Source organism: Ammospiza caudacuta, chromosome 7, assembly GCF_027887145.1.
Source record: "Ammospiza caudacuta isolate bAmmCau1 chromosome 7, bAmmCau1.pri, whole genome shotgun sequence".
NCBI classification, from domain to species: Eukaryota; Metazoa; Chordata; class Aves; order Passeriformes; family Passerellidae; genus Ammospiza; species Ammospiza caudacuta.
In genome coordinates, this window is record NC_080599.1 from 27,403,865 (window position 1) to 27,422,831 (window position 18,967).

Below are 18,967 nucleotides of genomic sequence, written 5' to 3' on the forward strand. Positions count from 1 at the left end.
TTTGCTGTCACTTTATAACAGGGTCTCTTATCAAGCTGTACTAAATCACGTGATGGTGCCAAACCTATCACAAGTTGCAATTCTTCTGATTAGAGACTACCATGAAATGGGATACATGGTTTACAGCAGGTCACTAATGCTGGAAAAAGTACAGAGTCCACTCAAAGACATGCTTGTTACTTTCTGAATTCTTGGATATTTTTTTTGTTGTTGTTCATCACGCCGACTTTCACTGAAGGCTATCATAGCCTGAGTCTCAAGGCCAGAAAAGTTTACAGGCTGCACCTCTCCTGTACTCAATGCTGTACCCCTTGTACCCAAGGGTACGGTATATTTACACCTAATAATGTCTTCTGGTTCTCACGCAGCCACCATACAGGAATCTATAAAACATGGACTTACATCAGCTGGTAAGTAACAGTTTTCTAACTGTTTTGAAGATTCTGTGTAAATATATTAGATTTCTGGGTATCCAAACTGAAAAAATCACTACCATTGGGTGAGCCTATGATTAATTTGCACATATACTTAGGCTAGAGAGAATATTACCAAATCATGTAAAAATATAAGAAAACAGATGATGATCCATAGAGTAACAATTTTCTCTAGAGATAATGCAATTATCAAATACATATAATTACATAATTAACAGTATTTTTATCCATTATGATTGATAATAACTGTGAAATTGTGCGTGTGCATGTAGAAACATTTGCAAAAATTAGATTTAAATTGCTTCTGGCCTGATAATTCATATTGAAGAAAATCACAGGAATGGTTATGTCTTTTCAGTGATACTGTGGTTTCTGTCAAATGCGGATTCTTTCTTATAGCTGAAAATGTCATTCAGTGGGAGTGGGCTGGGTAATAGAAGTCAGTTAAGACTTCAGAGCAGCAAAGTGAATACTTTCAGTAGCATATGGAAACAGCACCCGCTCCCTGTCAGAAAGCCATCAGGCACAGGTTGCTCTGGCTTGCAGGCACAAGGGGCATTGCACAGACAGATGTCCCAGGCTGTCCCAGGCTGTGGTGGCTGTGGCCGAGCCCCAATGGGTGCATGTCCCCACCACCTCCCTGCCCTTCTGCACACATTTCCTGTCTCAGGCCACTCTGTCTCTCACCACACACCTGGAGCGAGGTGCCTTTCCCTGTCCCACCAGGCTGTGCCCAGGTTGAAATTGGGGCTAAGCAGGCCTGCAGAAGGCTTACCAGAGGAAAAGTCTCCTTCATGGAGCAGAAGGCGCTTCACAAGCCAACCTAGCAGCGCTGCAGGTTCCACAGCCCAGGGTTTTGCAAGGCTGTGCCTCAGCACAGCATTTCCTGGCAGGGATGAAAGAAGGGATCTTTGGCCCACAAGCGGAATCAGGGTACGCTTTCCTCCTCTTGCCCCAAAGTGCGTCATCACAGGGCAGGTGAGGAGTTCACCCTGATGCTGGGTGTGATGTGGGCACCTTGCCATCAAGGGAGGCTTTGGGACTGTGGGGATAGAGGGCACAGCAACAGCTGCAGGAAATAGCCTCAAACATAACTGATCTTTGTCTTCTGGGTAGAGCTGATACTTCTCCCAGAGAAGGGCTCCCACCTTGGACCGAAGCATGTTTCAGCCAGATGTCCCCTCAGAGTCCCTGTGCCTCCCTACAGGTGTGGGGTACTCCTCTGCACAGCTCTGCCCCCAGAAACACACGGAAAAGGTGGCAAGTCCAGCTTCCCCTCCAGGTCTTTCTCTAACTTTTCCTCTTTCTGGTTGCCACAGAGGGACCCTCTGGCTCTCTTTCCTGAGGAATAGTAAAATAATTATACATCTCATTTATCTGAAGAGTGGTTACTGAGACAAGGTTTCTTAAGGTGAAAGGATAAAACCCTAGGAGAAGGGAAAATAAGACACTCACCTGTGATATTTAGACCAATTAAATGTCATTTTCATGGTTTCCAGAAGACTGGCAGGTCTCAGTTCCCAAAATCATGTGGATATGACAAATTACATTGCTACAGGGAGTAGCAGAGACTCTTGTCACCATATCACTTATACATGTGCTGTGTCACAAAAATACCAGGACAGATTCATAAAGCATGGCCCAGAAACAAGCAGGCCTAAATCTTGGGAAACTTTCAAAAATCCTGTGTACTCTGATTCAGGGGAAGGATTCTGTCCTTCCATGACACTGCTGAGCCAGAACCCATGGTAGCATCCCTGAAAAACTCACGTAACTCAGCTTTGTGAACTGATCACATGTAGCTGTAAGGGTTAAATGGAACCCACACCAAGGGTTGGGCTCCATTTAACCCTTACAGAGGGCCTCTGCTTGGAGCTGGGGGAACCAAATAGGAAGTAGCCAGATTCTGTTCTTATTTGCACTGGAGAGTAGTTGTTTAGAAAAAAAAGCTGTCCTCCCAGGTTAGAAGTACAATCAGCAGCAGGGTCACATACTCGTAAGAGTAAATCCTATCCCCAGGCTTTTGCTTTTGTCCTGTCCTTTCTGGCATTCTCCTTCACTTTTCCCTTTCTAACCAAGGCAGAGTGGATGGGTTTCTGAGAGGCTGCCACAGCCTCTGCACCCTCATCCCACCAGCCCCTCAGGGCAGGGACACTTGCTGCTTCCCACCACAGGGGCTGAGTTGCCCTTGTCAGGGAGCACTCTGTGCATTTCCCCATCTGGCAATAAGTTAGTTTTTGTTATAAACCACTGACATGTCACAGCTTCCTCCCAGCAAGGAGGGCATCTTCCAGCTCCCATGAATGCAAATCAGACTCCACTGGTATAAATAGCAGTGGACCTCTCCCTTGGAGGGCAAACACAACCAACCTGGAGCTGGAGTGTGAGTGGGCACTACTGGTTGTTGATACTTGCTTTTAGCTTTATAGTCACACAATCAAAAAGGCAACCAGAATTCACAAAATCTTAATAGTACATCCTATCTTCCAGATGACAAACACCATATGGACATAAATGGTTTTATGGAAGTGCCATGATTTTTTTTCTTCTACCAGATTCTGAGGCAATACAAAGATAGTTGACTAGTTTTATTTTTCCTCAAATCAGCCTCTTGTCTTAGCATCATCAGGGACATTATGCAATTTTTATAAACATTAGCTATGATTATTTAACAGAAATAACTGTTTCATTTACTTTTAAAAATGGTTATATAAGAGGAAAAATAATCTACTTGTAGTTTACAACTGTGATATTTTTCAGCTTGTAGAATACTTACTGCCGTCTTCATTTTAATGTATGTCCTCAGGCAATTAATAGTATTCAAATTAGGGCTCATGAGTTTGGCAAAGTTAGTTTTTATGTTTAGTAGTAATAGGAATAGTAGCATTTTCATGTGATTAACAAAGACAGTATATACTATCTTTTAAAGTTTAGATCAAGATTTTGGCCAGCATTTATGCAGGCAAAGCTTTCACAGCTGTGAACAGTTTGAGCTGTGTGAGGACTGTAAGATATGCCATAGGTTATTTTCTTATGTCATTGGACTTTTGCTGTTACTCTTATCAATTTTCTTCCCACTTTTCCTGTCCTCATTTGCTTATACTGCAAATGAGCTATCTAAAAGGAGCAGTATTTACATTTACATCTAATTTTTTTCTGTTAATCTGATTTTAAATACCACAGTACATGAGGCAAAGATGATGCCTGTGTGAGGGATTGCTCCACTACTGACAAAAGCCTCAAGCTTCTTGTCTGTGAGGGTAATTTAAAGGTCAGCTCTCAAACTTGTCTTATATATATAGGGTGAAAATGAAGAAGTGTCTGCAGGAGGATTTGTGTGCATCTGTCTTGTGGGGAAACCCATTAAAACTTCTCATGATAGATCATTATTAATGTCTAGAGTTTACTCACATATTACATGAATACATATATATATATAACCTTATATATTAATATATATTAGTACATCCTTATGTGCAATGAGCAGACATGCAAATGTACACAATCTTTATCAAGATTTCTCAGTGTAAACTATGCCTAGTTTATCTTCTCATAGTTATTATTTTACATTATGTGTGGATAAATCTTGGGACAAATAGCTATGTATGAGCTTAAACTTTTTTCATTATAAAGATCAGCTATAAAAAATATTTTTAAATAAAGTTTTCCAAGCTTTGAAACATGGAGGGAGGGGGAGGGAAGAAGCAGACCTAAACCATCTCTTTTTTCCACCAGCAGATCAAGGTCAATTGCCTCAGCAAAAGAAATTTCATTTTTAAGCCTGTCTGTGCAGGATAGAAATCAATTATCTCTTATGATACAGAGACCGGCGCTCAGCCCTGACGGGAGCCTTGCGGTATATACAAATATATTTGGAGTTCTATTCCCAGACTAAGCTCTAGCTTTTTAACTAGAGGTTCCACACTCGGCTCCAAAAGGGTAGCACAGACAGAAACAGAATCGCCTCATCAGAACCGTAATGATCAGTGCTGGGAAGGGGCGATGGGATGGCGGCGGAGGGGGGCGTGGGGATGGTCCGGGCAGTCCCTCGGCCGCCGCGGGGCAGCGGCTCCGCTCCTGGGCGCGGAAAGGAGCCCCGCTGATGGATTCGCCTCCCCGCCTCCGGCTGCGAGGGAAGCCGCCGCCCCCGCGGCAGACAGCGGCGATCAGCGAGCGCGTTTCCCCGTCGCACCGTTAGCGGCAACACCATTGCCCAGGCAGCGCGGAACTAAAGGCGTTTTCCATACAGAATTCATGTCATTTCGGGGCGGGAAGGGGAGGAGGGAATTTCTAATAGACTCTCTGCTTGCAAAACTGGATCTTTAAGCGTTGAATGAAAGAGACCTGATGATGGGATCGATCCAGGGAAGCCGTGCCGCCAGCCCTGAGCACGGCTCACCCCGTCCCCAAGGGCGCCCGGGCATGCCTTAGCCCTTCCACGCCTTTCAGTTAGTTCAGCAGAATGTCGGTCGGAAACTGCCTTGCAGCAACAAGTGCCGGCAGCCCGTGCCCCCAGGCGTGCGGGCCGCCCCGCGGGAGGGAGCGCGCCCCGGGCGGGCGATGCTCACCGGGCCACGGCGGGGCCCGCGCCCCGAGCCGGGCGGGACGGAGCAGACGGCGGCAGGACGCGGTGAAGTGTTACGACATCTCACTGATGACTCACTTACCAATAAAAGAAAGGCAATCGGAGAGATGCTTTACCACTCACTTGGCCCTGCTCGCTCCTCTCTCCGAAGTCTCCTGTCATTCTGCAGCACACTGCTGCCAGGTGCTCATAAAAGCAGTGCATTCCGACGGGCAGCAGGAGCTTGGCCGAGCTTGAAAAATGGCTTTTCGGTCAATAATTGACCGTTTGGAAATGGCTCTCTATGCCGGACCAGAGCGGAACGACGTCTCTGTAAAGCAGAAATGAATGATTAGCTGTATAAAATGAAGGCAACAGGCACAGACGTGGTCCTCTGTGGCGTGCGTTTTACTACAAAAGTATTTCAGTCTGAGGCATTCACTCTGTTTTGCTGCGAGTGATCAAAACCAAACCAAACTAAACAAACAAACAAACAAAAAAAAAAAAAAAAAGAAACTGAAAAAATGAGGGGGAAGTGGGAACTGTATTTTTGTGTTTGGAGTGGGTTGATTTAATAAGTTAGGGATCTTTTTTTCTGGGTTGTTTGTTGTTTTGTTTTTTTCTAGAAGGGACAGTTCCTTTCCAAAAACCTGAGTTGGAGGCACTAGCAATCTCCATTTAATGAATCCCAAGGAACTGAATGCAATATCGCCTGGGCAAAATGATGAAAGGAGACCGTTGGCTACGGGGTTTGGAAGGTTTTGAGGCAGTCTGCTCTGATCATATGTAGGGATGATCTGCTTATGACAGGAGGAGAAGAGAGAAGAGAGGAGAGAGGAGAGGAGAGGAGAGGAGAGGAGAGGAGAGGAGAGGAGAGGAGAGGAGAGGAGAGGAGAGGAGAGGAGAGGAGAGGAGAGGAGAGGAGAGGAGAGGAGAGGAGAGGAGAGGAGAGGAGAGGAGAGGAGAGGAGAGGAGAGGAGAGGAGAGGAGAGGAGAGGAGAGGAGAGGAGAGGAGAGGAGAGGAGAGGAGAGGAGAGGAACTTTATTTGCCATGCTTTTCCTGATGTAAATAGTCTCGTAAAGTTGGGCGTGACAGGTGTGTGAGGTCAAGTAGCAAAACCGCGTTCTGAACTTTCCCAGCTGCACAGAGATCCCGTGCCGGCCGCGCTGCCGCACGCTGCCTTCGCCGGGGCGCTTCTCAAGGCAGCGCCACTGCGTGCCCGTGGCAGTGGCAGCCTGTGCCCGAGGCTGCGAGTCTATGCCGAGGACAGGATGCGTGATGCTGACTCCTTCCCCGAGCTTGGCTGAAGTCACTGTTTTCACTGAGTGATGGCTCAGAGCGGCTCTGCACCGGCGGCAAACGGGAATGTTCAGCGGGAGAGAAAGGGAGACAGGATGAGGATTTCCCTCCTTAAATACTTCCCTTTAAGTCTTTTTGATTGGTTTTGGATTTAGACTTCCCAGCGGAAGAGTTTCAGTCCTCTGCTTATTTATCTATTTCATTTGTTTCTGGGAAGTTTTTCTTGAACATCCACCTCCCCGCCTCCCCCGCTCATCCCACCCCACAAATGCTCTCTTTCGCTACTTTGCTGGGAAGGTAAATGAAACCTTCTCCGGGACACCTCCCGACACAAAGCTGGAAGAGATCATGCTATTTGTTTCTCATCGAGATCACTCCAAGCTGGAAATGTCTCTGCTTAGGGAAAAAGACTTGGAAATTTGCTGAGGTTCTGTGCCTTCTTGGAAGCTGTAAGCAATCGGAGCTTGCCTTGAAATATCATCACACAGAAACCTCTGCCTTGGAAACAAAGAGGTGGAAAAGCTGCAGATTACTTAACATTAGAGAATGGGGTTTTTAAAATGTAAATGTACATACATTTAAATAGGGAAGTATAAAGTATCCCAGGTCTTGCTCCTTGTACTAATCAAGGCTGCTGGAAGCTCCCCGAGCCATCATCTTTTATAATTATAATTACACGCGTCAATCAAGACCTTCAGGCAAAGTCAGAACAAGGCAGGCAAACTCAGGAGAGAAATCGCATTAAAAAAAAAAAAGTTTGGAGAACTTGGTAAGGAATGGAGAAGAGATTAGAAGAAAGGGTAATTAAGGTTGCTCAAGGCAATCGTGAGAGCTAGAACTCCATGTTAAATTAAATGTAGCCACAAGGGACCAGGTATCATTTATAATATGTACTGCCCTAAACTGTTACTTCAGAGAAATGTGGATGTGTAATAACCACTCCAAAGTATTTTCATCCATAGCGATAGCTCGCAGAGTCACTTTGCCATGTACAGTTGGAACTCCCTCCAAACAATTCCCTGGCAGAATGGCACTAAGCCCCTGAGTAGGAGGGAACAGCCCGGGAACCGGTGCTAGGGCCGCGCCCGCGGGGCAGTGTTGCCCGCTGGGGCACTTAGCCGCGGTGCCCGCGGGGGCCGCAGCCCGCCTGAGCCCCGCAGCACTCGGGCTAGTTTCGCTTGCCCTGTCCCGGATGCGGCGTTTCCTTCCCCGGCTTTTCCCCAAAACGCAGCTGCCTTCCCGGAGCAGCAGTAACGAGAGCGGCAGCACGAAGCGCCCCGTCGGGGAATCGCCAAGCGGCGTGACCCACCCGGCGGCAAGCGAGAGGGAGGGAGGGGACCGGTTGTCCCCGATGGAGCCCAGCGGGCTGCAGGACCCGGGTCCGCAGGTGTCCTGATGGTCTGCTGTAAATGCGCTTGGAACTGTGCCCTGATGACTCTTCTCCTGCGGGGCAGGGCTGCGAGGAGATGCCGCTCCTCTGCGAGCCGCCCCCGGAGCGCTCCGGCCGCCCGTCGGGCCCAGGCGGCCCGGCCGCAGCTCGGAAGGCCGGAGGGCCGCGGCCCCGCCGCGAAGCGGAGGCCCCCGACCCGCAGCCCTCTCGGCGGGCGCCCGAGGGAGGGAGCGGAATCGGCGCTGTGCGGCTGTCGCCGCCAGTGTTGAGCCGCCCGGGATCAGCGCAAGGCGATGCTACACGGTGGCGCCTGACAGAGGGAATGTTTGTAACTAATGCACCTGGGAATAACTTCCCAAGGGCCGAAGGAGGGTCTCAACACGAGCTACTTCTGCCCAGAAACGGGGTCATTCTCTCTAGATGGTTTTCAGCCAACCCGTCTTAGCCATCGAACTGTTCGGTCCCGCATCTCGCCATGTTGCTGTCCTAAAACTTATTCGCAGAGGACCTGTTTAATTGTGAAATTATAACTTGAGAAATAACGTGTTGGTATCGTTCGCCCGCTCGTGCTCCCGCCCGAAGGCGAATGGCGGAAGGTGAGAGTGGAAGGAGACAGAGAGGTCCGGGCCTCTCTGAGCGTTGGATCCATCCCCCAAATATCAAACGCTGCACAGAGAAGGGGAAAAGACTTCTTCTACGCCGGTGGTGCTGATGTTGGGTTGGCTAGGAATTTGCGTTGAGTTAGCAAAGGTGTCCCAGCTACTGGTTGCAAAAAGTTAAGAGCACAGCCGAGTTCGCTCTCTGCGTGTGGAGCGCCTGTCCCAGCGCGGGTTCACCCTGCGATCATCAGCACTGCTGAATAAGTTACAACAACCGCCAGTTTTCCCTATCGCTCTCCCAGCCGATGGGAAATGCCATACTCCGCGATGGAGACACTTCCGCGCCTCACTTTCCATCGGAAGCAGTTTTCACCGCCAAACATTTTCAGCTTCTCCAACACTTTATACAGATTAAAGAGTCAGAGAATGGGCAACCGAGCGCTCGGACGAAGGGCTCGGGTGCTTTCCAAGGTGCAAATATCGCTCATCCCACACCATCAAACCTATGCGGCGCAGTAGGAACGGCGCGGAACCCCCCGGGCCCTCCCGGAGAGCGGGGCGGAAAGGCCAACGAGGGCAGGCAGACCTCCGGCCCGGCTCGCCGGGCGGTCGGCACCCAGTTGCCCCCGGAGCCCCCGCAACGCCGCGCCGCGGGACCGCTCGGCTCTCGCCGCTGAGGCACACACTTGCGAGAAACGAGTTCTTTAGGACAACTTGGAAAATAGTGCCGCTTGCTGCACTGTGAGCCGGGGAAGGGGGGCTCAAGCGATGGCTCTGCCAGGGCTTTGGCTTCTGTGCAAGGGAAGAGACTGGCACTGACCGATTTCGCACGACGCCTAAGGAAGGGAGACCCAAAAAGCCTGAATAAGCACAGCGAGCTCCAACACGGTTCTCGCTTGCTTGTTTCAGACTCCAGGGCTGCGCGGCGGCAACGTGTCCGCAAGGGCAGAGGTTTCCGCTGTCCACCCCCGACCGCCCAGAGGGCCGGGGTCTCCGCAGCCGGCGCTGGCCGGGCGGAGGCATTGCCCCACCGGCCCCAAGAGAGATTGAGCGTGGCTGCCCACTGGCAAAGAGGCACGGCCGCTGAAGGCAGTGCAGGCGTAGCCCGGCTTGGCAAGGCTGGTAGCCCGTCGGGCTCCGCTGGGGCTGGAAGGGGAGGCAACAGGCCAGACCCTCACAGCCCCGTTTAAGAACCGGGTAGGGGTGACTGCACTGTGTGCGCTCTGCACTGTGTGCGCTGGGGGTGTTGCTTATCCCGCCTCTGCCTTATTGGCTGCAGCGGCGGTGCCGGGGCCCCCCTCTGCCGGACTCCTCGCTCCCCACAGCCCCCGGGCTCCCGGAGCGCCTCCCCGCGGGCCCGGGGCTAGAGGTCCCGACTCGGCACCTCCGCACTTGTACCGGGGGGAAAAGGGGGAGGAGGAGGGGGAGGGGAAGGAGAAGGAGGAGGGAGGGAGGAAGGGAGGAGGGGGACGGGGGTGGGAACCCTGGCCAGCAGCACCAGCGGCGGCAGAGTGCTCCTGTGCACTGTGCCGCTCCGCATGGATCGGGGCGCCGGGCTGCCGCCGTGCTGAGCTCCGGGCGGAGCTGCTGCGGGCTCCCGGGGTTCCTCCTTCCTCCTCAGCACCCCCGGTCTTCCTCCTCCTCCTTCTTTCTCCTCCGCCTCCCGCCGCCTGCAGCTCGACTACCACTCCGCGGCTCCCTTAGCCACGGGCACCCGGCGGCTCCTCCCGGCGGCCGGGGCCGCTCGGTACTCCCGCTGCAACTGGGCAAGGGCTGGCGTGGAGCAGAGGGAGGGAAAAACAGGAAGAGGGGGAAGAGGCAGCAGCCGCCGAGCGCCCCTTGCTCCAGCTAAATCTGTGCTGCCGTGTCCAGGTGCTGGTGTCGCGGACGGACACGGAGCCCCCAGCCCGGCCCGCAGCCGCCTTGTCATGCTACCCAAAGTGGAAACGGAGGCTCTGGGACTCGCCCGGTCGAATGGGGAACAGGGGCAGATGCCGGAAAACATGCAAGGTAAGGGGGGAGACGCAGGGCGCTCCCCCTCCGCGCACGCTCGGGTCTCCCTCGGCAAAGCGCCCCTTCGTCCTGCCAAAAAAGTTTGCGGCAGTTGCTTGCGAGTTGCCCCGTCACCGCCCGCTCCGCGCCCCGCCGAGCCCCTGCCTTCCCGGGCCGGCTTTCAGGGAGGCTCGATCGAGGACAGGGGGCCGGGGTGCCAGGGCCGAGGCGACGACAAAGCCCTGCTCAGAAGGTGCAAACGGGGCCGAAAAACTGCCAAGCATCTGGCCGGCGAGAGCCTACCCTGGGGTGCAGACGTCCCGTCGGACGCTGCCCGGCCCCGCTGCAGATCCAGGGGATCTCGGTCTAATCCCCATTCCGCGCAAAACGGCCTCGAAGTTTATGGCAGGTGGAGGTACGCGTGGAAGTTCTGGCGAGCACCCTGCGTGTCACACGCCGTCCCGAAACGGGACCCGAGGGCTCTGTCCCGCGGGTGAGGCGCCCACAGGCACCGTGCAGGTGGTAGCGGCGGTGTAGCGAAGCTTCGCAGGAGCTCTGTGGCGGATTTGCGGGGTGCCCAGGAAGGCAGAGGGATGCCCAAGCTGGGGTGGTGCTGGCAATGTCTATGTCGGGCGGCAGGACCGGGTTAGGGTTAGGGTTAGGCTGTTCCCGGTGCCGTACTCGGGGCCGGAGCAGCGCGCGGAGGGAGGCGGCGCAGACCCCGCCGAGGGTCGGCTCCCTGCCTTGGAGTCCGGTATGGCCGCCCCGCCCCGCGCGACTCTCCCGGGGCAGAAACTCCCGTCCCAGCTGCTCTTTAGAAACTGTCCCCTCTCCTCTTGGGAGCCTGTTGGCAAGGAGAGGCAGGGTGGGCCGGGGGTTTCGGAGGTGCTGGGAGCGACCCGACCGCCCCTTTTCTCTCCTGTGGAGGATGCTCCGTGCAAGGGCGCGGCGCTCGGAAAACCCCTGCTTTCCCACTCTTTCCTACGGGGAGGGCAACCTCGTCCCAGACCCTGGAGCCGCAACCGCGGGAGCAGAGGGGAGGGCCGGGCCCTCCTCCTCCTCCGCCCGTGGCCGCCCCGTGTCCGCCCCATGCCGCTGACAGGAGGCGATCCCCGGCCGTGCCGAGGTGGTTCAGGAAACGTTTTGCCGGCAGTGTGACGGTGGGATAATGCTCCCGGGAGCTCCGGGAGCTCCCTCGAGCGCCGGGTGCAGCTCCTTGCCTTGGCAAGCCGGGCCGGGGGCTTCGGGCCGAGTCTGACCGCCCCGCTGCCCCCGAACTGTGGCAGCCGCGGAGTTAAAGACCAAGAGGCGACATCCTAAGCGGTCCAGCGGCGATGCCCAGCGCCTCTCGCCGTGTTCAGGAGTCCTCCGCTGCCACAGTGCTTGTCGAAAAGGTCGGAGGTTTAGCGGCAGGGAGGGGAAGGAAACCGGCCGTGCACTGACCAGCAAGGTTTTTTCTTAGAAATAACGGGAGCGGCTGACAGGGCTCCTTGTGAGGGTTAGCCTTGCTCGAGTGGGCACGCTCCGGGCATTCGTTCCGCATATTTTAGCCTCCCGTTCCCTCCTGACCGCCGGCTTCTTCCCGAGCGGCAGAAACTTCAGGCGGCGCCGGCGTGCAGGTTTCACGGCAGCCCCCGGTAGCGGGGGGAAGCCGGGTCCGCCGGCCGGGCAGAGCCTGAGCGCATCCCCCGAGCACGGCGGCCCCGGCTCGTGTCTCTCTGCCGACACGGGAACAGCTAAAAAGCGTTCCCCCCGGACCGCGGAGCTGCTGGCTGCCACAGCCGGGGGTGCAGCACGCAGCGCTTGCCCTGGCCCGCAGGGGTGGCGGTCATCCCGAGACTACGGGCTTGGGAGGCGCGGAGGAGGTGGTTTTAACCTGGTTTCGCGAGTAACTAACCTGGATTTCACACGGGGCAAAAGTGCTGGGGCCGTGAGATACAGCTTTAGTCTAGCTAAAAATTTGCGGGCTGATGTTGAAAGAAAACTTTAACGGAAAATAATTACTTTCAATATACAAGTGACAATCTTTTCGTTCTGCTTTTTTAAAGCTTACACCTGATCATTTTCGGATTTAAATGAATTCTTTCAGTTTGTGATTCCATAAAATAAGGACTAGGCACTAAAGGCACTCTATAAGTATAAATACTTAGAACATAAAACTTAGAAGCTGATGCATTTTACTACACTTGCTAAGTACCATGCAGATTTGCAGATGATGGGAAGTTGAATGTCTCCATGCAATTTGTTTTTTTTCAATAAAACTTTTTTCTTCCTCTTTTCAGTGGTGTGCTTGTTTAAGTAAGCTTTGTCTCTAGATAAGAAAGTTGTAGAATATTTGAGTTAGTAATGTAAATTCTAATTGAATATGCTATTTCTCCTTTCCCCCAGTGTCTCAGTTTAAAATGGTGAATTACTCTTATGATGAAGACCTTGAAGAGCTGTGTCCAGTCTGTGGAGACAAAGTCTCTGGGTACCATTATGGACTTCTCACCTGTGAAAGCTGCAAGGTTCTGTACTAATCAGTCCATAAAAACACAAGTATAGCAAAACTGTTTCAAAGAACAAGCAGGAAAAAAAGGATAATATATAAAGCGGATGTATAATATTTTGGGGTTTTTTTTATATGTTTCTTAATATATTCACGTTAAATAATTAACCACCAAAAAGCTTTAGGATGCAGAAGTCTCTTTGAGAGAGACCTCTGCACAAATGCAAATAACTGGGACTGTTTTGCATTGTACTTTTGTCACTGTTTTTTAGTATTTTGCTGTCGTGATGTAGTTCTAAAACAACTTTCATTGCTAACTCTGCTAAATACTGGTTTTAGTTGATTTATATTTCTTTTTCTGGAAGATAAAGTAGGAAGATTATCCTTCATGCAGATCAGCTTTGCAAAATCTAATGGAGCTTTCTTAAGATTTTTATTTTCATTCTTCACTATTGCAATGTCGATCTCTGTGATTATAATGACCATGCACTTTTTTCATGCAAACTCTGTCACTTTGACACACAAAGTCAAGTAACCAATTAACACATAGAAAGATGAATATACCTGTGTTGGTCTATTGTGCTATAAGGTTTAAATAATTGTGAATTTATGTCAGATTTTTCATGTAAAAATTTTTAAAGGGTATTTACAGTTACTTAAGCAGCGCAATGTAAGTGAAGTTCCTTTGCCAGAACAATGCAATTTAAAACACTCGGTTGCATGGAAAAATTAACTAAGCCCACTATATTTTCACTAAAAAAACAATCAATGAGAAGTGAATGACAAGCACGTACTATCCCTCCAGCATGCCCCACTGGGATGTAAAATAGCCAGAGGTACTCTGTACTACTCTTATCTTTGTAACTACTTATTTCATGTAAAACTACTTGAAAATGAAGACTTTAATAATTCTGCAATGATTTAAGAATGCGAAAGGAAGCAGTCAGTGTCACTATTTCTGCCACTGGTGTTAGAGGCATGGAAGGCTACAGCCTCCTTAAGGTCTCACCAAGCTTTGACATTAAGTCTATAAAACATAGCACTAACACAAGAAAACCTCCTTTGCAATCTGGTGGCTATCTCCTGGGCTCAGCTGGCTAATTTAAAATAAACTATGTAACTTTGTAAGTGCTTGAATGGCTTCTGAAAATTATCTTACAATGAATTCCATGAAATGCTGAATGAAACACACGTTCAAGCAAAACAGACTAATTTTTGTGTCTATCATACAGGGATTCTTTAAGCGAACAGTCCAGAATAACAAAAGGTACACATGTATAGAAAATCAGAATTGCCAGATTGACAAAACACAGCGAAAACGATGTCCTTACTGTCGATTTCAAAAATGTCTAAGTGTTGGAATGAAATTGGAAGGTAAGAGCTATAGTCTTGTTGATATCTTCAACTATACTATAAAATTATAGGATAAGATGTTAATGCATTGTATTTTATATTAAAAAGTTATATAGTTATGGCTTTGAAATGTTAACAAAAGGTTACTTTGTATGGTCAGTGAAATTGTTGCTTTATAAAAAAAATCTAATAAGTAAATGGGAGCTTACTACCATTAAGAAAGCAGTCAAAACCATAATCCATTTTTTCATATAAGTACATATTTTGATATTTCAGGCTTTTCAAGTTTGTGAATTCATGGATGTAGATTGAATAATTTTGCAGCTTTTAAAAAAGACTTAATTTAGATTAAATATAAAACAACTGTCCAGATTAGAAATAAAATTATTCATTTGCTACGGAGAGTGATCTGATTTTATTTGCATTTTATCTAGGGTTGGGTTGTTTTGGTTTTTTTACATATGTTCTTCATATGTAAAAAAACCAAAGGCAGAACACAAAGAAACAGATAAAATAAGGGTTTTTCTCAGACTGACTTGCCTTTGAGATTAAGGAGCCAAATAATCTCTAAAGTTGTGTCCTATATTTTTGTGATGCTGCACCTGCGAGGCTGTTGTGATTGAAAGAGGATAAGGCATTCTGAAGTATACTTTTTTACTTCATTTCACTTTGTCATCTACAGAGAACAATGAAAAGTGTACAATACCCTTTCAGATAACCGAATGCAAAAATATCATCAACGTGAAGTTGTGCATCATGCATGGTTCATTCTAACTTTGATATATAAAATATTAAAATTCAGATTTCACAGTAGATGGCATTTTTCCTTGACCAAGGACAATTTCTTAAATTCCTTACTGTTACAACTGTATGAAGTGACATTCACCCTAGACGCTTAGCCAGAAAAAAATCAGGCCAAGGAGGAAGACTGTAAGCCATGAAGGGAACCTGAAAGGACAAGAGGCAGTCACCAGGCTCTGGCAAAGGGAAGCTGTTGATACAACTGAAGATAAACAGAAAAATCAGCCTCCTGCAGTTTGATTGATTCAATGGTGTTGTATTTGCCCACAAGACTGAGCTAGCACTGACACACTGCACTAAACATCCTGAATCATTGCATGTGCTTCCAAATTCAAACAGTACAATTACAGGACATGTGGAATCCTTTTGTCATTGTTGGCATTAAGAAGAAGGATAAAATACATTTGTCTACGCCTACTTTCAACTCCTCTCACTTGCTGACAATGACACAAGACTAAACTTTGTCTTCTGTCATTACACAAAGTTCACCTTAAATTTAAGTGGGATGTATACAAAAGCACTTCCTAATCCTATTTGGCTCACAGCTTTTAATTGCAGAGTACCTGTGGGGATACTGTGTATACAGATTTAAAATTAATTACATTTACTAGGGATAAAATTCATTTAATGCATTTTGTTAACAGTCAGCATTCAGAAGTAGTATTGGCAGCTAATTTTTCCTACAAATTCAAACAAAACACCTGTAGTTTTAAAGGTACTGCAGAAAATGTACTTTAGCTTTCTTATCTACACATCCATACAACTTCTTTTCCGCTGTTTAGAAAATTGGAAGAACATGTGTTCTCTTAATTGTAAATACTTGTGACATTTATATGTGTATTTCCCTGATAGTGATATAAAAAGCCTTAAAAGTCGAGTTCATAAATTACCATGGACCAAAAAAATCATTAAGCGTTAAAGTCCTTACGTGATAAGGTACAGTATTATGCGTATCTAGCATTCATAATAAATTTTTAATGTCCTACTAATCCCTAAGATAAAAGCTCAAGAACTTAACCTCCAGCAATCTCAGCAGTCTCAACATGTCACCAGGCTGTCAAAGGTTCCTCTTTCAATCTAATTGCCGTTGGGCAAGGTGGGCTTGGTGAAAGCTCCTCACTAGTCCATCACATATATCCCATGGTGACAGAGACTGCGGTGACAGAGACCACCAGTATGACTCCCAAGGCAGCTGTTAAGTAGGATTTGTTTTAATTATTTCTAATTCCAGAGATATTATAAGCCAGAACAGTGTCAATAGTTTCTGTTTCACTTCTATCTTCACGTAGAAGGCAGCAAGCTGACAGCTTTCTCTCTGCACATTCCAACTGCAGCTAAACATTTCCATAGAGCTCAGCTAACTAGAAATCTCAAAGTTTTACACCAGCCTGGACAGAATCATCAAAAGGAAGTGCTTCCCTTTTGCCAAGAGAAATGTATTCCTCTTTGTGACTACTGAACATTTCACAATTTACATTTCAGATGTTTTGCTGCGGTGGAAGGCAGTAATGGAATGATTATAATGAGACAATGTGGTCTGCTGGATACGTCTCAGGCAAATTCTGGACTTCAGCCCTTGTTTCTTAATGACATAGTAGCTTGATATAAACCCAAATGTACATTGAGATTTCCACATGATCCCATAGCAGGTGTGAAATTCCTGTAGCCATCCATTGTGTTTGTCCCTGTGTCCTAATCAATGTACAGAGAAGTCCTTCTTTGTTAGTAATATATGCATGTGACATTTAAATCACTAGAAAAAAGTGACATTTGTTAAGTCAAAATAAATCCTTTTCCTTAGGAACAAAAGTGCAACTCTGAATTTGGAAAAAAAAAAGAGTTAAATTTTTACATTTCTGCTCCTTCCTAATATCTGTTTGATTACAAATGTCAATTCCAAGTGTTAGTAATGATTTACTTCCTCCTTTCCCCTGACAGCTGTGCGAGCTGACCGAATGCGTGGCGGTCGAAACAAGTTTGGACCAATGTACAAGAGAGACAGGGCATTGAAGCAGCAGAAGAAAGCTCTTATCCGAGCCAATGGACTGAAACTGGAAGCCATGACTCAGGTGATCCAAGCAATGCCAACTGACCTGACAATATCCTCTGCAATCCAGAATATCCATTCAGCTTCTAAAGGCCTACCTCTGAACCATACTGCCTTGCCTCCTACAGACTATGACAGGAGTCCCTTTGTGACCTCTCCCATCAGCATGACAATGCCGCCCCACGGCAGTTTGCAAGGCTACCAAACCTATGGCCACTTTCCAAGCCGTGCTATCAAGTCCGAGTACCCTGACCCTTACACCAGCTCACCAGAGTCAATAATGGGCTACTCATACATGGATAGTTATCAAACAAGCTCACCAGCCAGTATCCCACATCTGATATTGGAACTCCTGAAATGTGAGCCTGATGAGCCACAAGTCCAAGCTAAAATCATGGCATATCTGCAGCAAGAGCAAGCCAACAGAAGCAAACATGAGAAGCTCAACACATTTGGGCTTATGTGCAAAATGGCTGACCAAACCCTCTTCTCCATTGTTGAGTGGGCGAGGAGTAGCATCTTCTTTAGAGAACTTAAGGTAGGTAATAATTTTACATTATATTATCAGTCAAGAAAAAAATACTATTTCTTACAATCTTGTACTTCAAGCAGGAAAGCATGAGTTTTGTTTTCTCCCCCCCCCCCCCCCCCCCCCCCAAGTATCTTATTCTTTATTTATTTGGCTTGAAGTAGGCAGGCTATTAGAAGGGAAACTTGTTGCTGACTTCCACCTGAGCCTGTAATTAGCTGTAGCTAAGAGATTCAATACTCAGTTCAGCTTTTCTGTACTTCAATATTTATCACAACTATTGTTAACATCCACAGGGCCTCACATAATCCTACTCCCTCCCTGTCAGCATCACTCACTGTCTGGCTTGAACTCAGGGTTGTAAGCACACCTGTTCCATTTTTTACCTTATTACCATAAGGTAATTATTTCATTACCTTATTTAACATATGGGGGAATGCCATTTCTGTCCACCTCCATTTACTTTATATAAGTCCATATTGGGACTATTCAGTTTCTCAATGGGATATTATTTTATGCATTCCCGCGTATCTTATTAACTGCGCAGGCTGAAACCTAAGCAGGATACACACGGAACAGAAAGCAATGAGGAAGCAGATACCTCAAGGACTCCTTTTGATTCTCATCACCACTGATACATGGGGGATTCCTTTAGTCTAGGCTGCTACAATGCTCTTATTTTTGCTGGAGCACCCAGGAAATCCTTCTGCACAGCTTTCTGGTGGACAGAAATTCCCCCATTTACATTTTTCAGGTTTATTGTTAAAGCAGCTTTGTGGTCTGAAAATTCAAGTCAGAAATTTTAAGCCAGAAATTTGAGATCAGACAATAGGTATGAACTACAGTTTTAACCACTGTTTCGATACAAAAATCAGCTCTGGAAAGAATAATCTTCAGTCTCAAAAACACCCTCAAGATGGTGAACTAAACTCACATCTGAGATTCCGTGTTACATTACTAGTTACTGTGTCTGTCTGCTACAGAGAGATATTTTTGCCACATTTGCTACTGGTATCTGTAAAGTTTTGTGACTGCCTGTGATTTCTGACTACTTTCAAACTGAGAGAAAATAACTCAGCTTCCAAATGTAACAATTACTGTAGGATTTCACTGTGAATTGAATCTACTTGAGTTAAGAGCATAAAAGGGAGATCCATTGAAAGGCTGAACTCAGAGAGCTTGCCACACTAGCATGTCTGTCATGACCATAAGGACATGGACACATGACACAAAACCAGATTACAAGAAAAGCAAGCTGTATATGCTGCATATGCAACTCCAGCTCTTGCCATTTTTTTTTGTGAGAATGATTGCAGGAATCACTGAAAGCTCAGTCTATTCAAAGAGAAAGAAGAGAGGAAGTTTACTTAGAGAGGAAAACCAAAATGCATTAAAGACAGTAAAAGGCTCTCACATGTTTGCTATCTCAGTTGTATACAATTTTGTAGTCAGCTATAAGCCATGCTTACT

At 47.8% G+C, this 18,967-nt stretch overlaps 1 protein-coding gene across 1 annotated transcript in view; it reads left to right on the forward strand.

Annotated features, from left to right (window-relative positions):
- Positions 1-346: 346 nt before the first annotated feature.
- Positions 347-18,967, forward strand: part of NR5A2 (nuclear receptor subfamily 5 group A member 2) — an 85,660-nt gene continuing 67,039 nt past the window's right edge. Inside the window, exons 1-5 of the mRNA XM_058808651.1 lie at positions 347-410; positions 10,160-10,297; positions 12,668-12,786; positions 14,000-14,141; positions 16,860-17,506. Of these exons, the coding sequence (XP_058664634.1) occupies positions 347-410; positions 10,160-10,297; positions 12,668-12,786; positions 14,000-14,141; positions 16,860-17,506 (1,110 nt within the window). The remainder of the gene's footprint in view (positions 411-10,159; positions 10,298-12,667; positions 12,787-13,999; positions 14,142-16,859; positions 17,507-18,967) is intronic.